The 19,081-nt window shown below is 36.3% G+C and overlaps 1 protein-coding gene across 1 annotated transcript; it reads right to left on the minus strand.

The window, feature by feature from the left end:
• Positions 1–1,548: 1,548 nt before the first annotated feature.
• On the minus strand, positions 1,549–18,441 carry GOLGA5 (golgin A5). Its single transcript, XM_010075029.1, has 12 exons — positions 17,821–18,441; positions 15,449–15,670; positions 14,159–14,378; positions 13,461–13,584; positions 12,446–12,649; positions 11,098–11,268; positions 10,310–10,438; positions 8,281–8,379; positions 6,447–6,672; positions 5,079–5,184; positions 3,691–3,754; positions 1,549–1,887 (listed from the first exon to the last, which is right to left on the minus strand). Exons 1-12 carry the CDS (start codon positions 18,386–18,388, stop codon positions 1,807–1,809), a joined length of 2,214 nt encoding a protein of 737 aa, XP_010073331.1. The 5' UTR covers positions 18,389–18,441; the 3' UTR covers positions 1,549–1,806.
• Positions 18,442–19,081: the final 640 nt, after the last annotated feature.

Genomic DNA, 19,081 nt, shown 5'->3' on the forward strand with positions numbered 1-19,081 from the left:
AGTGCTTATCCCTATAAAATTTCTAGTAGAAAATGTGGAAAAACTGAAGAAAAGAATACTAATTATGTTAAAGGGTTCTAGAAGCACTGTAGTGGCTTTACTAAGTTACAAAAAAAAGAAGTACCTGTGGATTCCAAGAGGTGATGTCTACAAAAAAAAGTATTACAAAAAAAAAGGAAGGATAAAAACAGGGAGATAGGCAGCAAGAACAGATGTGCAGTTGGTGTGATGTCAGCAGAGCTGTAAGGGTTTATACCACTAAACTAAGAATTTTTCCTCCAGATAGTCACAGTGTACTGGAGTACCCAAAGATTCAGAGGTTTTAAATGCATATATATAGAAAAAGATTGTACAAACGACCTTACCTGATCTCCTTCAACAGCAATCAGTTCTCCCCAGGGTTCAAAAGTGGCTTTTATATTAGAATCGAAAACAAGCAACATGAATTAGGCAAAGTGCAGTAAATGTGAGAGAGGGCAGGGACACAACTTAAAGTAAATGCTCTCTTTTATTACTTAGCTCATCAAAACATTTCAGTTTTCTCTGCAAGATCCAAATCAGAGCAGCAATACAGTCATTTGTCTACTGTAACATTTCCACAGAAGTTAGCATGACAGATTTTGTGCACAGGACTAATGCTTAGTGTGTCCAAGTCACATGAAAACTGAACCATATTCTTAAGAGCAGGAGTGACAAATTGCTTGTAGTCATCTTTTAATTACTCAGCTTTGAGCACCAGATAAGAAAACAAGAAATTTCTTAGGGGAAGAAAGTGACCTTGTATTATTGTGCATTGAGAATTCATAATTACAGAATGCCACGTTCTAACAATAGAACTATTACAGTAGCTTTGGTTTTGTATTATGGGTTTTACAATAAATATTTGATGACGTTTGTTTATTAGTCTATTTGGTAAGCGTTTAGACATGATAAATTTTTGACGTTTTGATAGATTTTGTATAGAAATAGTTTTAATTAAGTATCCAAAGCTTTAGAAAATAAAGATTTCAATGAATACAAGATCTGATTAAGACGTAGTAATGAGAGAGGTATATGAAAATACAGTCAAAATATATACATTTCAAGTGCAAAAAGAAACACCATTATTTCTAAAGAGTTTGAATGTTCTTTCTCAAACCATCTCTCTCTCTAATAAAGCTAAAATATTAGCTTTTAAAAAGGCAGCCCCACTACTGAGCTGGTAGGGAAGATACATCTACTGCACTAGAAGTACAAAACTAAGAAGAATACATAATATTTTATATTTAAACTTATTTACAAAAAGATATTGCACCAATCCATTGTCCTTTTTTCAGTTCAACATGTTAAGGAAAAGCCTATTATTTACAAGGTTAAAAACAGAATTGCAAAAGCAGACTGAAATAAACCAGAAAGAATAAAGTTTATTTAAATTGCTAAGTACAGTTTATCACCTGACCATAGCCCACATCCACTATGATCTAAAATAATTTGCACATCTATATCTGTAATTTCAGAAATCCTTGCATCGCTCTGTAGGTGCAAGCCTTACCTTTTACTCTAACCACCAGAAGGTCTACATAAAACATAAAGGATAACCATAGCTTAACTTCATAGCTTTATTTCTCCAGGAAAGTGATGCTCTTTTAGGTAAATTGAAAAAGCTACATAGTATTATACATGTATTTGAAGAGTAGTGATAAGTGTGACAGTTTTTCATTCTTCCTAAATACCATGATGAAAAGTTTGCTGATATTTCCAGACTGATTATCCTGAAGACGCTGCCAGTCCAAAATACATTAGTACAGCATATGGTCCCATCTCCGTCTATCTGCCACTGGGACTGTCATGATGCATTTCTGGGGTGTAGGTAAGTAGAACAATCATGACCCAGAGATGAAGCAATGCCTGGGAAAAGAAAGAACTAACTTATCCGTGCTGACAATCATCATTCACAGCAGCAGTAAATATGACAGAGCTAATAGAAATCTAGTTTTGCAGAAATATTTTTATTAAAGATTTTTCCTATTATTCCTAAAAAAAGAATTATTATTTGCACAATGAAATGCTGAGTCAGATTCTGAAGAAGCCATTTGCACAAAACTAAAGACTTCACACAAACAGCAAAAATAAAGCAGCCTGGTTGCCTACAGCTTTATATCCTCTGGCTTCTCTTATCTATACCACAGTAACTCCAGATATCCAGCCCCCAGACAGCATATTATGTAATCTGCCTCAAGTGACTGGTAAGCCACTACTCCTGTGCCAACTGGCTGACACCAGACTGTAAAACAGCTGAGTTCTGCTTTCCTTCTCCTTACAGTGGGCACTGATTTGAGGCATTTTAATGAACTTTTTAGGAATGTTAGTTCTCATTCAAATTTGGCTGAAGCTATCCAATTAGAATGGCCAGACAGCATATTATGTAATCTGCCTCAAGTGACTGGTAAGCCACTACTCCTGTGCCAACTGGCTGACACCAGACTGTAAAACAGCTGAGTTCTGCTTTCCTTCTCCTTACAGTGGGCACTGATTTGAGGCATTTTAATGAACTTTTTAGGAATGTTAGTTCTCATTCAAATTTGGCTGAAGCTATCCAATTAGAATGGAAGTTGCTGGGGGTGCAACAAGAGAGGTAACTGACAATACATAAGCCACATTTCCTTAAAAAAAGTTAAAGTTACAATAGTCATAGTCAAGGTTCAAGCTGAAAAAGGGTAACTGCCACTGACTGCCCAATATGCAGCTCCGATGCAGCCATCGTTCACTTCAGATAGCAGCTTAGGCAGTAGAAGTCCTTCAGTCTTTTGCTACAAAACATTTTATTCATATATTGATAAGTTTAAGACATGAATAGGAAGACAGAGAGAGGTTAAGAATTAAACTGCCCTGCTCCTTCTAGTTCCTTCCAGGCTGGAAGAACCAGTGCAGGGGGAAACTCTCACTTCCTTTATTCATGTGTCTGTCTGCTTTGTATCCTGAAATAGTGACAGCTGTTCTCGGAAACTCTGGTCAGAAGAATCATTATGCCTTGTCAACCAACATTTTTTTTTTTTTAATTTCAAAGATTCAAAGGCTCAGCTAGTGGTTATTTTCAAGCAGGGTGGACTGCACACCTACCTTACCATGGGCCACTTAAACTGACAGACATCTGCCCTCCAGTGGAAAATAGAGGAACTTTATCAATTGCAAGTCTGACAATCTCACCTGGTATGGATAAGCAACTTTATACTATTTGTTTAAGTCTAGCAAGAAAAACTTTTCTAGCTACTTTACTAGAGAAGTGAGATTATTGGTCACCAAACAAAAAGTGAAGTGCCAAATATTGAAAAAGCTGTAACAGATGCCATTTTCCTAAATGTACTGCATGCAGGTGTGGTGCGTTAGCCTTGGCAATGGGTCACTATTATTCTGTATTTCAGTACTAAAACTCTACTTTTACAGTCTTTTAAATGGTAGTTACATAAATATCTTTAAGACTGCAACACTAAAAATTCCTGGGAAAAACTGAAAACTGGCAAGCAACATGACTCCAAAATGCTCTTAAGTACAAAATGCTGTTAAGTTTGCTTTACAAAAAAATACACTGAGTTGTTAAAGTGAATTATACAGCCTTTTGAACACCAAACATCTTGCAATTTCAGATGTATTACTTAAACTGGCTATAGAAATCTTGCATTAAAGTTCTTACTTTAAAGAAAGCTTACTCACCATGTAAATTATTACAAAGACTCTTGCTATGGGATACCGCCTCAGAAAGATTCCCAGCCGAATGCTACACAAGTACAAGAGAAAAATCAAAATGCACGAGTTAGTACTGAGCAATGAATTCCTGTTCCACTCATTCTAATGACCACAAACTCATAAACATCAGTTGATGCTATACACGTGACTTTATTCCTGCCTTGAACTTTACTTCATGTATTCAAGATATAAAATGGGGTGAGAAAATACAGAATTCAGACCATAAAATATACTCTCCTTATTTTTTTCTGCTACATGCTAGGCTCAGAGTTTGTGAAAAAGAGCTAAGACTTGAGAGTTGTACAGGTATTTTAAAACTCACAAATACGCTATATATTTGTCAAATTTTGTTACTTGAAGACCTGTCACGAATTTTTCAAAAATATTTCAGCAACTAAAACCTTGAATTCCTTTGAAAAAAATGGTAGATCACTAGCATTCTTATATTTCATTAGATTAAAAAGACCTGACTTTTCCAAGTTTGCTGCTACACTGCTACAAAGGATACTGCATTAGATGCATGTATCTTGCTCCGTAACATCAGTTAAAAAAAAAAATGTGTGTATTGAAGTGAGTACAACATCGCCAAATGAAGTTTAGTATTAAAGCATCACATATAATAGGTCCCAATCATGGAAATCCCAATATTCTTCACAATGAAATTAAAATACCATGGAAGCACAAAGGACTTTCTATCAGGGTATACTGCTTTCAAAAGATTAAGTACTATCTAATTTTGTTTTCTATTGGTATTTGATTCCAGTTTTGGAGCAGACCTTTGCTGTGAATATTGACAATTAACTAACTGTTCACAAAAGGGATCAAAGCAAGTCTTTCGCTGGATCCAGATTTTTGTTTGCTAATTCCTCAGATTATCCTTCAAGGTAAACAGCTGCACTGGGTCAGAACCCAGAAACTGGTCATCATCAGGATGCCTAAACAGGAGTAAAATAATGTTCATGATACTCCTTGAGCACATTTGATACTCATCCACTAATACACTCTGTAAGTGTTTATCACAGACACAGTCAAAACCTCTGAAAGTGAAAAAAGTGAAAGATGGTAATGAAAAAGGTTAGGGTTTTTTATACATAGTTTAGTGATTCTCTTGCATTAAAATCTACAAGAGTGTTGTTTAAATATTTGACTATAATTTGAAAAAGCCCAAGGATATTAATATCAAAAGAAAGCACAAGTGAACTAGGTCAATATTTAGTAATTTACACTTAATATACTAGCTTCATGATTTTTTACTTTTACCTTCATAAAAGCAATTCAAAACAGAAGGTGTGCCACTTGAAAACTGCAAAAGGATTCCAGCAATTATAAAATGTATTCCCTCAGGACACTCTTACCTAAACTGATCTATACTACTGGCAGCTTTGCGGACTCTCCCATACATTCCTGCCATGTTAGTCTCCATGTCACTAAACAGCACAGGAACATTACGCATACGAGCACCTATTTGAAGGGGAAAAGAGCAGAAAATCTCATTAGTCTAAAACCAGCTAAGTTGTTGTTTGAGCAAAACAAATTTATAGTGTATTACAAAGATATATAAAAATAATATGAAAATAGTGATTAATCTGATTTGTTAGTGCCATTTTGCTGGAGGCAGAGCAGCGTGTTTCAAGGGTAGGATTTCTTATAAACTTAAAATCTAGTCAAATTTTTCTTCAACTTAGTATATTTTTAAAATTTATTTTAGTTCACTAGATGGACATCTTGATATTCAGTTCTATCATGGAATAATAATTCAGTTATTAGGTACAAAAAATTATGGGTTTGATACTGTCACAGTTTCTCCATTTGCTTTTCTTTCTCATATAGTAAAACTTCAATAGCACTTCTGATACTAACTTGTATTCAAAAATTTCTATATTGTTTACATTTTTACTACGTATCAACTTTACTAAAAAAAAGATTCTTTGATAATGGATAATGTTACCTTTGCGCAACTAAAATTAAGCTTACTGAAGTTACTGAAAAACAAGTCAAAAGGAAATATATTTCAAATTTGCTAGTTCTCCTGCCTTAAGTCTTTAGAAGTCTTTCATAAGAAAGAGTAACAAAAGTCTGGATTGTCACTTTACACCTCTCAGTAGTTGTCCATTGCTTTAAAGTTACTTAACCATATTTACAAAATTACAAACTTTGACTTTGAAGAGTAACATCTCAAAATCATGTATCAACTGCTAAGATTCTCCTAATGATATAGGATGATTGCTACACAGTATAGACAACCCAATGTCAGCAGAACCACCATATTTTTAAGATGCTTTTCAAGAAAAACAGAAAGCAAGGAGGAAATCGATTTCAACGAGAATTCCGACCAAGTCTCAAAAGGAAGTATCCCATTCTTGCTCAAGTCCCAAAGCCTTCTTACACGAGACTTATTTCCTGTTTCTGACACTCAGTTTAAACCCCAAAAGACAGATATATTTGCAGCTGTGACAGCTTTGTTCTGAAAGTGCCATAGTATTGAGAGTTAAATTTGCTTTATTAAGTTTACTTAAAAGTCATTTACCCACAAAAAGGAGCTTCTACTTAACTATTTTTTATGATAGTTGACAAGGCTGCTGTTGACAAGGTCTCTGGCATACACTGCATATTTTCAGCATTTTTTTTCCCAAAAAGCTCAGACTTACAGGTAAAGGCATTGCAAAATATAAAAGCTTGAACTGCAGAAAAGACAGTTTTAAGTTTTATATTTCCTTATTTACCTTCAGCACTGTCTATTCCTGCCATATTAATGGAAGGTCCATTAGTACTGGTGCCTTGGATAGCCTTCAGCTGTTGCTCAAGTCGTTCCAGTTGATAGACAAGTGAGTTTTTCTCTGTACTCAGGCTCTCTAACATGGTTTGCTTCTGAATTAGTGTTTCTGTCAGCTGATGAAGCCGATTTTCTAATTCTGCCTGACTACTACTACTTAGAGCCTTGTTTGTGAGCTAAAAAAAAAAGAAAATAAAAAAAAATCAGAACAAGTTAAAAGCCTGACCAACTGAAATACTACAAAACTCTAAATAAGAGAGCCCTCTAAGAATGAAATTATGCAACTGCATATTTTTTTACAGGATAATAGTACCAAAACAATCATCAATGAGCATAATAAAGAAACTTATTTTCGACAGTTGCTAAAAAGATTTCACGTGGCAGGAGAAACTATGCAAAAACGTATTCCTATGTTTTCCACCTCTAAACATATGAACATTCCTGTTCAATCACAAATTTGATCACAAAAATGAATGCTATGCCTCAGAGTTGAGTTTCAATGGTAGGCATGACAATAGCAAGATAATCCAGTCTGGCTATCATACTCGCAACTTCACAAAACAAGCAAGTACATAAAAATGTTTTCAAGTAAGGAAAGAAAAATTCAGTAATAACAGGGAGAATCTGATGCCCTTCTACAGGAAAACTTAAACAAATATGGTGAAAATGCAGGATACACTGCAGGACTGAGGAGCACTGAGGCAGAAAACATGATTGTACTAGTAAATAGAAATTGCAAGGACAGCAAATTAAGACATGGATCACGTCATCCAATTTCCAGAAAATATTTAAAGTGAATGGGAATCTCTCCAGATTAGCCATACGTGCAATAGCTCATTTATTCACTACAGTCTTGGACCTCAGACACTTGTAGCATCATATATTACAAAGATGTAGCTTCAATGATGAAAAAAACAGAACCAGCAGGAACTACAGGCAGCAAGACAGAAATAAAAATTGGATGCCATGCACCAGGGCAGGTGCAGGAAGCCCTAAAGCCAGCACCACCATAAGAATCATCTGCCAACAGGCTCAAGAAATTTGTATCACAACACAATTTCCAAATCCTCTGTCATTGTAACTGTACACCATATTTGACTCTAGACTATCAATTTCTGTACATACAGACTATGTTTCATTATGCTAAGATAATTTACACAAAACAAGGCCTATGCCTTTGTGCTGCCCAAGGAGACTGTGGAGGTTGACAAATATCAGAAGGTTCCAAAAGGGTTAGACTAATTCAAGGAAAATAGGTTCGTAAACTGGTGGGGCTTCAACACTAACATCCCTAATTCAACTGCTGATGCTGAGTGAGTACAAGGGAGTGAAGAAAGCTGACAGGCTCACATGCTGGCCCCACTGCCCAAGATAGAACAGTGGGCTAAATGGATCACTGAGTCTGTAGGATATTACTTATGTTCTTATGCTCAGTTAGAAGCATCTTTGCAGAAATCATGATGACCTAATCAAAAGCCAATGCCCTTTTTTAGTTTTAAAAAAGAAGAACGTTGATCCAGCACCACCTCATCAGGTCTAGTTGGGACACAGGTTGATTTTTTTTCCCCTGAAGACAAAAGCATATGCAATTATAAATTAGGCTATTTACTACTTCATGTTTCCCTTCTTGTACTCCCTCTACTCAACACTCTACTCTGTATTGAAAACAAGGGCACGGTAACTAATTAGTAGAGCCTTTGTTTCTTTTGTACAGTTTAATCAAATTAATAGTTCTCATAATTGTTTTCATAATTGAAGGTGATAAAGTTATTTTCTATACACACCTGATTTCTGAGTTTCTGAATTTCTTCCTCCCTGTCTTTTATTCTGCTTTGCAAAGTATTCTTTGTTCGATACAATTCCTCTTCAGTATAATGGAGTTCCTATAAAATTTATCACAACCACAAATGAAAGATTTTATACATATATGTATTTTGAGAGATTCTCTTATCTAGAGTTTCACAGTAGAACACAATGCTGCAATCAAATATAGTCTGAAATTTAACCTTAGTTAAGTGTCTGCCTAGGATGAGGGTAAAAAAAGAAAAAAAAGAGAGCTGAGTATGAAGACACAACCTACAAGACTTAAATCCTTTTGTGGAAACCGAGCTAATATAAATATTAATCCAGACTAGTTTACTAGGAGTCACACAATTTCATTGGGACCATGATTTATCTTCTTTATACTCTCACCGTTTATTACATTGCTATCTTGAAACAATGTCAATAATGCAATTTAAACAATTACGAAGTATTTTCAGGGGTAATCTGTGTTCCCAAAATAAACCCATTAATCCAAGATATTTTTTAAAAGTGTTTAAAAACCTTTGTCTTATCTATAATTCTGTATGACACAGGTCTTCCTTTAAAGTTTAGGATAAATTAACGTATCAGAAGTGAAAGGGGAAGGAATATTACTAAGGGATAACTTACTGAACAGCAAACCTAACCATAAATTTTGTTAACCCCAAGATTTAGTGGCTATTTAACCTCCAGTTTAAAGATCCGTCATGTTTATCTTTTATATTAAGACAGTCTGCAAATCACTGTATCACTTCAGTGGTCAGTTGCTACAGAAAACGGACAATCCTATTCTCCCTTCAGACTATCAGCTGTACAATAACAACTTTACTTATCTTCCATCTTCAGTCTCAGAAGCTTTATTGCAACAGTTAAGGAAATTCCCAGATAAAACAGACTGTAACTATATTTAAGTATCAATGCACATAATTACTTTAAAAGCACATGTAAATGTGTGTCATCAAAAGGAATACTTCAGTTTCTGTAACAACTGACAATGCCTTTTTTTTAAATTCACCTCACTTTATCTACATGTAGTACCAACTTAAAATACAACCCTCAGAAGAGCAGGAGTAACTAAATACAATCTGCCATCTGCTTTGACATAACAAACATCAGCTATCCATCAAGACCAGACCTCGACTTCTGCCTTTTAATTAGTTCAAGCTGCTAGCATCTCATTAAAATGTAATTTCTGGAAGGACAGATAATCCTGTAAAATAAATTGTTCCTAGCAGATACAGTGTACTCTCCTGCTTTCCTCATTATTCATTCTGTTTAAATGAGAAACATAGAAATTTTTTAACAGGGTACAAAGCATTTGTCTTATTTCTACTGAATAACAAGTTTGTTCACATGAAATACAAGTTTGCCTTTTTCCCCCTCTTTTTAATACAAAACCGCTTAAATCAACAGGGAGTTTGCTTAAAGATATGACATAATCTGACAAAATTCATTAATATAATTTTATTAGCAATTTGTCTTATAGAACAGTTTGCAAGTAACAACATTTAGATTGAGAAGCGAGTTAAAAAGTGGACTAAAAAAATCTAGGAATTGGTACTATAACAACATTGTTTTACAAGCTAAATCTTATGTAGCAATTGGGAACAGGAAGTTGCACAGTGACCATTTTAATACTGGAGTTTCTTGACATAAATAGCAGTTACAAATGTTAGTCTATCCCTATTGCTTGATTCTTCCCCTGCTGAATAAATTCAAGATCATGATCAATTTTGTGCACTCCATAAATTAAAACTAGGGTTTTTCTTTAACACATCAGCGAGGTCTCTCTTGATCAGGAGTATCCAGAAGGCCCTGTCCATTGCCTAGTACTAGTTGTGCTCTGTTTGGCCTAGTGACGCTCATTAAGATTTTGGGGATTTTTCTGGAATACCAGACAAAAAATAACCCAAATACTGTATAAGCCACGCTCTCACCAAGCCAAATGCTTTACTGATGACATCACATGAGGCCTAAAATAAGACCCATCAGTTTTCAAGAATTCCTTACCTGTTTTTGCCGTTCTAGTTCAGCTTCTGCCTCTTGCTTGGCCATTTTATGTGCTGCTATTTGCTCTTGTAGGTCTTGAAGCTGCTCTCTCACAGACTCAGCTTCACTTACCTGCTGAGTCTCCATATCCTGAAATGAACAGAAATGTTACTATTTCACTATCATTCAAATAATACTGCAATCCGTCATAGCTAAAAGTAAAAAAAAGTTGTATCGGCAATATTACTTCAAAGGAAAATGAAACTGAGGGCACGTTGAATAAATGACATTTGGTCATTTTACACAGAATATTTTTACTAATACAGTAATAAAATAAATTCATTTTGTGAACATGAAAAGCCTCCACTTTTTCCCTTCTAATGTCTACAGGCTAAAACTGCGTAAAGTAGGCTTTCATGCAGCTGCTGGGTTGAGCCAATTATGCCAGCAGACGACTCAGATTACAGTTGCTTGAAGGTTTAGTGGCCCTTGCAGGAAAGGGTACAGGTGATCTCTCTAGAAATCACCACGCTTGTTTGGAAAGAAATGCTTCCCTCAAAAGGAGCACACATTAGCAAGGGAAGAGAGAAACGGTATCTATAGTACTGCTCCCACCATAAGCTGAAATGGTGAGAGAGAACATGGAAAGAAATTGGGTATCAATAAGCACCTGTCTCACCTTGAGCAAAAATCGGCCTATCTTAAAACTAGGACAAAAAAACACTAGAAGCAACAGCCCTAAAGTGTACTAGAAAACAGTTCTTTGTGCATGGTGAACTACAAATACACGTGTACATAATCATAGCTACCTGCAGCTCTGTTCTCATCTGTTGTATTTGCCCCATTAGTTTTTGTATTTCTTCTCTCTGAGCGTCTCGCTCATATCTCAGTTCTTCTAGTTCCATTGTGCTTGCAGTATTGCTATCCAGGCCTTCAATACCAGAGCCTTCTTTTAAGCTGTTTATCAACTTTTCTTTAGACTGTAATAATAAATCAATATATTATTCATTGCAAAATGTAACAAGTGCTCAACTAGAATACGCCAAAATGACTTTGCTCTAAAATTCAAATGTACACATACAGCAGAACTGCTTTATCTGTTCTTTTATCCAAGTTAATAATGACCCTGCACATTTTAAAATTAGTGTTTCCCTACTAATAATTTTTCTGACTTTCTGTATGCCATGAGAGTGGATTTACTGAAAGCCTGTGTTATCTGAGGAAGAGTACAGCTCTTCTCTTTAGAGGTGCCTGCAATGTTAAACATGTAATTGACAAAAATTTTGGCTTTCCAGCTACCATAAGAGAGAAGACGAACACTAAGATCAGTAAAGACAGCCCTGAGCCCCTTTCAGTCCATCCTTTCTTCTGCCAACAAAGCCAAATAAGAGTCAAATACAGCTATAACTCTCTTGGGAAAGAGGATGAACCATTTTATTTAGAGACAACCTAATGTTAGCTCAATGTTCACTTCTGATCTCATACTTCTCATATTTATCACGATGACTTAAAAGCTGTCCTGGGCTATCAGACTAAATTCATTATTCTAAACAGACACCTTTATTTTCAGCATTTTGCTAACTTCTATAAACAAGACTCAAATTGACCACATTTGGATTTGGTATCTTTGACAACTTAAGTAGCACAGAACTGCACTAAATACCTACTTTTGGCATTGTTTATATAATTCTGATCACATGCAACCTTTCAGAATACATAAAAATATTTTATTTGGTTTACACATAAGTATCTATTCTATGCAATGCTTCAGGCTCAAGCAGAACAGAGCAATACTCTTGACTCAGGAATACTGGGTGTGGAACAACTTGCAGGTTACATCTATTTATCTATCTGCCGTAGACTGGACTCTTGGATGTGGAACACACTGACAGATGTTGCACAATACATGCAATGGCTCATTTGCATTTTTCTTTAAGTTCAGAACCTGAACTTCCATTTAAACTACTTAACTCAATCTGTAAACTTAAATTTACAAAATGCATATGGGTAGCAGTTCCATACAGGTATCATTATAGATATGTCCCAATATATATTACAGGTCACATGAAAAAATACAGAAATCAGATTATTTAAGCATAACGCCTTAAAAAAGTTAAGTGTACAAATCAAACCGGATTTATTTACAGAACCGCTTACTTGGAGTATGCGAGTAGCTTTCTGTTTGTAGTCTGTCAGCTCCTGTTTTGCAGATTCTAGGTGGTTTTTAGTTATTTTGACTTGCTGCTGAAGCTCATCTGCTCGCCTCTTTTCATCTAAATACTTTCTTTCTGCTACAGTTATGCCTTCTGCCAAGTTCTGACATTCTGCTTCCATTTTACTTAGACGAGCCGCAAACTCATTCTATTAGCAATAAAGAAACAATACTTGGTGTTTAAAGAGTCTCAACTCTAACCTAGAAAGGAAAAAAGAGTTTAAAAGCAACTACACATGACAACACCTCATTATCTACCACCTCCAATTTAAAGATTCATTAGTGCTATGTGGAGAGAAATCCTGCTTCCTTAAGCAAGCGCTAAATAATATCAGTAAAAATAGGCATTTCTTTCCCTCACCAGAAATAGTGGGGGAATAACAATCTTCCTATTATTTACATTTAGTTGGTAAACAAAAAGCAAGCTTTCCCCTCAGAAAGTATTATCAAATGCAGTCTGTCATATTTTGATGTACTTTAAAAAAAAAACACAGACATTGATACAAAGATGCTATTATACATAACAAAGGCCAAGCTAAGTGTGGAAAGAGGTCTCTAGCAATGATGTACTCACACTTTACCACAGGAGTGATGGTCCAGCTTAAATATTACATATTAAAGCTGTGTAACAATTTACTGTGTAACAGCACAGAATGGAAAATTAAATTGATTACTGATCTAGTTTTAAAACAAGTTTTAATATTAAAGTTAGCATAAAAAAACAGTAAAAATTGTCAGCATTAATCATCAAAAACTTTTAATCACAAAGCTTTCAAAAATTACACATAAGAAGCAAAGTAGCATCACAAGGATACTTCATGCAGCAGACAGCACATCCTTCGAAGCACTTAGTACCCTGAACAGGAACTGATGTCAAAGGGAAAAGAGAGAAGTCAGAACCTCGCAGATTTCATCTCAAAAAGTAGAGTCTGAAACTCTTCCTTACTCTTCATGTCTAACCTGCATTTGTTTGTAACTTTCTTGCTCTCGCTTGAGTGCGGAGTCTGCATCACGCAGTCTCTCCTGAAGAGTTTGAAGGGCTTGATTTTGCAAACTGCTCCCCTCACTGTGGTCTTGTATTATCCTGAAAGAGTGATATACACATTAATTGAAAAATAAGACATCTAGTATCTTCAGGTAGAAATATGACTACCTGCTTTTCAGAACACTTTGAAAATTTAGACAGTAAATTATTGAGTATGGCTGGGTACAGGTGTGATGCCTGCAGTTCATCTCCTCACGGATCTCCTCCCTGACCTGTATTTTGCAGTATGCAACTGCTGATTCATATCCCAGCACTGAGGTACGTCAGGTAAGTCTTAGTATTTGTGTATAAGCAAATGTATTTTTCAAGACAAACATTTTTCTTGAGATCTTCAGCTTCAGGCATCTGACACAAACATAAATACTTTATAGAAAACTGACTCAAATAATTTGGTGACAATTGTCCCTATTTAATACTCATTTGCCCTGTTCCCTCTGACAGGTATGATATAACAGGCTCAGAGCAAATTTTAATCCTCATATTTCATATCTTGGTAGAATCCCTTTCCCCATCGGTTTACTCATTTTTATGCTTAAAGAGGCTAAATTATCTACCTTGAATTTTCAAACCTATTACTATTTGCAGAATTACGAAGTATGAAATTATCAAGTACCGTGATTTTTCACTCTGCAATGCTTCCAAAGCTTCTGTCCGAGCACTTAAGAGCTGATCAGCTTCTTGCAACCGTACTTTCAGTACAGCTAGCTGTGAATCCTTGGCACCAACAGCTTCTGTCAGATCATCAACTTGAGTTTGAAGTTCTCTGACCATCCTGTCACTCTTTGAATGGTCAACATTCCACTTCTCAACCCTTTCCCGGGATTTGTTCAATTCTACAAAATAAGAAGTTTCTTTGAAGTTTATAAAAGTAGGTGTTGCAAGGTCTTGTAAATGGTGAGGATGCACACATCACATTTCTTGAAGAAAAAAGTTAAGTACAACCAAGTTGAAGTAATACTGAAACTTTATGAACTACCAAGAAGTAACAAATGCCAGACTGGCTGTCAGAGTATGACCCATAAAATTTTGCAGGTAATCTTAATACAGGCATTTCATTCCATGTCACACTCCAGTTGAAAAATTTTACCTGCCCCACCCCTTGCAATGGCCTACTGCTGAATAGCCCTGTGCGAGCAAGCCTTTGGAAACCACTGCATAAACCATCTAGTTCAACTCAATGTGACAATAAGCTCAACCTAAAAAACAGTAGAAAAATACACCAGTGCTGAAATAATGCCTGAATACTTACTGAGGCTTCTGTTTTTAACCAAAAAAATACATATTAAGCTTCAATGGAAATTAAAATTTGCTGGCTCATACGGTTACTTTGAAAAAAAAGGGGTCCCTCAGTTTTATGCCTAACAGCTGCAGTTTGCTCAATGTTCCATCATTTAAGTGTTTTTATAGTCACATTTTTTATATTTGTCATTTCACTTAGCTTTGAAAAAGCTAGTGAAGTCACACAAAAATACTAATTTTTATATTTCACTGTAAGTTTCTAGACATCAGAGATTATAGCCTACAGCCAGTAGTCAGATTTTGAAGTATTTAAAGGAATTTACTCATTTCAAAACTAGTCATTTGGCAATGGCCTTTAAAGCAGGAAAAATATTTTAATACTGTTAACATTTGCTAAAACTGTTTTAATAAGATGTAAGTTTTGGAACTAACTTGATCACATAATTTTAATCAAAATTTGTGTTATCTTTGTAGTTGAACAAGCCTTTTAGTTTCTCCCAGATCATTATTCTGAAACCAAGAATAATTTTGCTTGGTAAATCATAAATGCAAATTGAACTAGAAAGATATTATAAATACAAATCACTAACATAGAGACAGCATTGTTTTCTAGTTCATTAGCATTTTACCAATCTGTTAGAGTTTAGTTTCCAAACCACAGTACCTTCTTGTGTTTCTTTGGACCTCTGAATTAATGAAGCCATTTCCTGATTTAAAGATTGAACTTCATTCCGCAGCAGCTGATTCTCCAGGCGAAGATTGGATAGCTCACGTGATTTGCAATCGTCATTAGCTGAAAGGCTAGGATTAGTTACCGTGCTTGGTGATGAGTCCTTCATGCCATCCCCTTGTGCTCCCAGTCCAGAATCAGAACTGTCTGGAGTTTCTGTACAGAGAGGTGCAAGGCAACCTTGATATAAACAGCAATTCTACGTTCTGCATCAGTGGTTAAATGCAGAATACAAAACTTAAAAAAAAAAATCAAGATAGCTGATATTAAAATAGAACATGGAGCAGCTTTTCCCAAGGGACTTGCACAAAATAGGACTATTATACAGTACACACACGTCATGCAGGGCTCTTGTTAATCCTGGAAGACAAGTCATTGATGTCAAATTTAGGATTTCGAAACATCAATACTTTTTTATGACTATGCTGTCCAGAGATGTCTTCAGAAGCTGAGAGACTAACAGAAGAGATTAAATATACATAGCAACTAACCAGGGGAATTTTTAGTATAAATTCATTTGGGTTTTCCATTAAGATTTTGATTCTGAGGATGTAAATTTTATTTTTAAAAAAATCTGTTCAGATGACTACAGTTAGTCATTTTGTTATGAACTCTAAATATGTAACCCAGCCACACAGCTATATATTTGTTATCTTTATGTAAAAAAGCATTTTAAGAATAATTTCAGTCAAAACATCATCTAATTCAATGTTATTTACTTCACCTTGCGATCACCAACTAACCTGCTCCACATTCCTTGTTACCATTGCAACAGCCCCTGTCTCACAGAGCCCAGGCAGCTGGGGCAGACTACTAATTATGAACAACACCACACGGACAAGTAGCGGCAGTGACAGCAACATTTCTTCCATGTTTTCTCAAACTCCTTTCCTATTTAAATGGTTCTAAGAAGTCTAGTTTCCTTCTTTTTGATTCATGTATTTGCTTTCCAAATCAGACAATTTAGCCTCATTCCTTTCTCTGAAAAACTCAACAGACTAATGAAGCAAGAAATTAGCATTTATAGCACATACTAGATTATATCCGTGCCAACGTACAAAGTATAACATTAAGTGGTTTTGTCTATACTAACGTATCATAAGCTACTTCAACAGATGCTATACAGAACATTTAAATGAAACAAACATATCTATAGAATCAACTCTGAAACCACTGTGCTCAAACTCTACGTTGTAATCACGTGATTCCTCATTCGACAGCTCCACAATGCAAACTCTACTCAAAAATCCTCAGAAGAAAATCCTGCAGGCCACACAGAGCAAAACAAGTATGTTCCTTAAGCACCAACCAGAAAGGCCATATAGCCTGGTCTAACATATTTCAATAACAATAATTATTATTAAACCTTATTGAAAAGTTACAGACCCTGAAATACAAAAATATTCACATCTTTGGAAATGATCCCTTTTTTTGTCTAGAACTTTTCAGCGTACTTAATGTAGTAACTAAAAAAATGGCATTTACAATGCTTTACCTGCTCAAAGTACTGAACACAAAGTATTCTAACTGCATTTTTAAGAAACGATATAAACATTTGCTTCAATTTTATAGAATAAACAACAGCAAAGTAGTACAGCAGTAGCAAGCACCGAGTATAAATTGAACAGTCTGATAGAGAACACAAGTTCCTGACACTTCCCAGCCACATTCTCCTTTGCATTGACTTGAGAATAGCCCCAACTTCTGAACATCTGGCCTGGAGGCTCTTTCAGGTGTCTGAATTTAAGACTACTGGCAAACCCAAAGGCTTTTTCTCTATTTAGCTCTCTCATGCCTGTAGCTCTACAATAGCCTATCCACCTCAAACTTCCCACTCTGCAGCTTACCCCTCTTTTCATGGTGGAACAGAGAAAACCTCACATGGTGCACTGGGAAACAGCCAACATCATCTACCAGCTGGTGAAAGTCACTCTCCTACATGGCAACAACAGGCAAGAGCCCTTGAGAAATCAAACAAATGCAGCAGCACCCGGGCTTCTAAGTGGGCATGTATGGGGGCTGATGCAGGGTTAGGTCATAGCTCAGAGAGATCAAGGTAAGCAGCAGCAACGAGGTAGATGGAGAACACAGAAGTTTTACGTATTAATTATGAAGCTTGTCAAATTAGCATGGTATTTAAGATTATCCCATTGATTTAAAAAATGGTAAGGACCCTGCTATACTCTACACATTTGACATACTACTATCACTAAACGTTTCATGAAGTGACAGTAAATCCATTACCTAGCCTTACCCTAGTCACACTTGGGTTTTAAATATCTCTACGTTCAATACTATTTAACTACCATTGCCTTGGCTCCTGATGGAATTATCTTCAGTAGTTTTTGCACTCTGTGTAGTACTGGCAGATGCAGAACTAATGCTTGAAGTCCGAGAGTGATTTTGAAGAACAGGTGTCTTGATCTTCTCTTTTTTAGGGTCCACCCTCCCATTAGGCTCCTTCTCTGAACTGTTGAGAAAGTCAAATAGTAACTCATCATCGGGTTCTGACTTTTTTCTTCTCACAAAATGTGAGGAAGCTCTGGGTGTGGAAACACTGTCTACTGGAGAGGCAACCTCTGACGATGTCCTACGTGCTGGTTTAACATTTGCTGTTCCTGCTAGGATTGTGGCCTTTTGATGTTTAATATTATCAGCTGCTGAGGAGATGTAGGATGCTTTGGATGACGTCTGATATTTCACTTCTGCAGTATGCTGGCGCAATTCAGAATATTCACTGGCAGAATCCAAATTCTTATTGTCATAAACTGCACTGCTTGCTGTGTCTTTTTTGCTCAGTGCTGATGCAGCTCCTTGATCAACTCTATTGAGTAGATCCTCTGCCTTTCCAGCGAGATCAGCAAGCCAAGACATGATGGATGTCCGTTAATAAACTCTATAAAATTAGAATTTCAGGACCATGTGCTGCAAAAGACATGAAATGATTACAAATCAGACTCGTGTTGACAAAGCAAGATGCATGGGTTACCTAAACAACTGTTGTGTTAATCTATTAGTGCTGTAATTATTTAAGTACTTTTTTCCTACTTGCTTAGTATTTCACTGTTTTGGTAACTGATGGAAATAAACCAAACCAGTTTCTGAGGAAAACAGATTTTAAAAAAAGGCTTTGTAATCAGACCACCATGGATGCTTGCTAACCAATCTGAAACAATAACAGAAAACAAAGTCTCCTTGCACCTGACAAAATCACACCCAGCTGACGCAGAGAAGTAGCTGGATGCTTATTATATGAATAAATAACAACAAAGCCTTCAATGTTTGCCCTGCAGATTCATAACCTGGGTCAGACAGAGGAACTTCTTCCAGACAAACTTCGCAGCCTCCTGTCCTTTCTGTGACACCGACACGGGGCCAGGAGCAGGCCTCCACCTGCACCAAGGGCGTACGAGACCCTACAGGCAACGTGTGCCTCTATCCCCACTGCCGGGAAGGGCCCCCTCACCCCAGGGCGGGCTTGTCGAGGATCCTGTTGGCCGAGCACAGCCCCAGCAGGAAGGAAGCGCAGAGGCAGGCAAGGCCGGGTCCCCCCTCCCCGTCCACCCT

Source organism: Pterocles gutturalis, unplaced genomic scaffold (genome assembly GCF_000699245.1).
Source record: "Pterocles gutturalis isolate BGI_N339 unplaced genomic scaffold, ASM69924v1 scaffold4457, whole genome shotgun sequence".
NCBI classification, from domain to species: Eukaryota; Metazoa; Chordata; class Aves; order Pterocliformes; family Pteroclidae; genus Pterocles; species Pterocles gutturalis.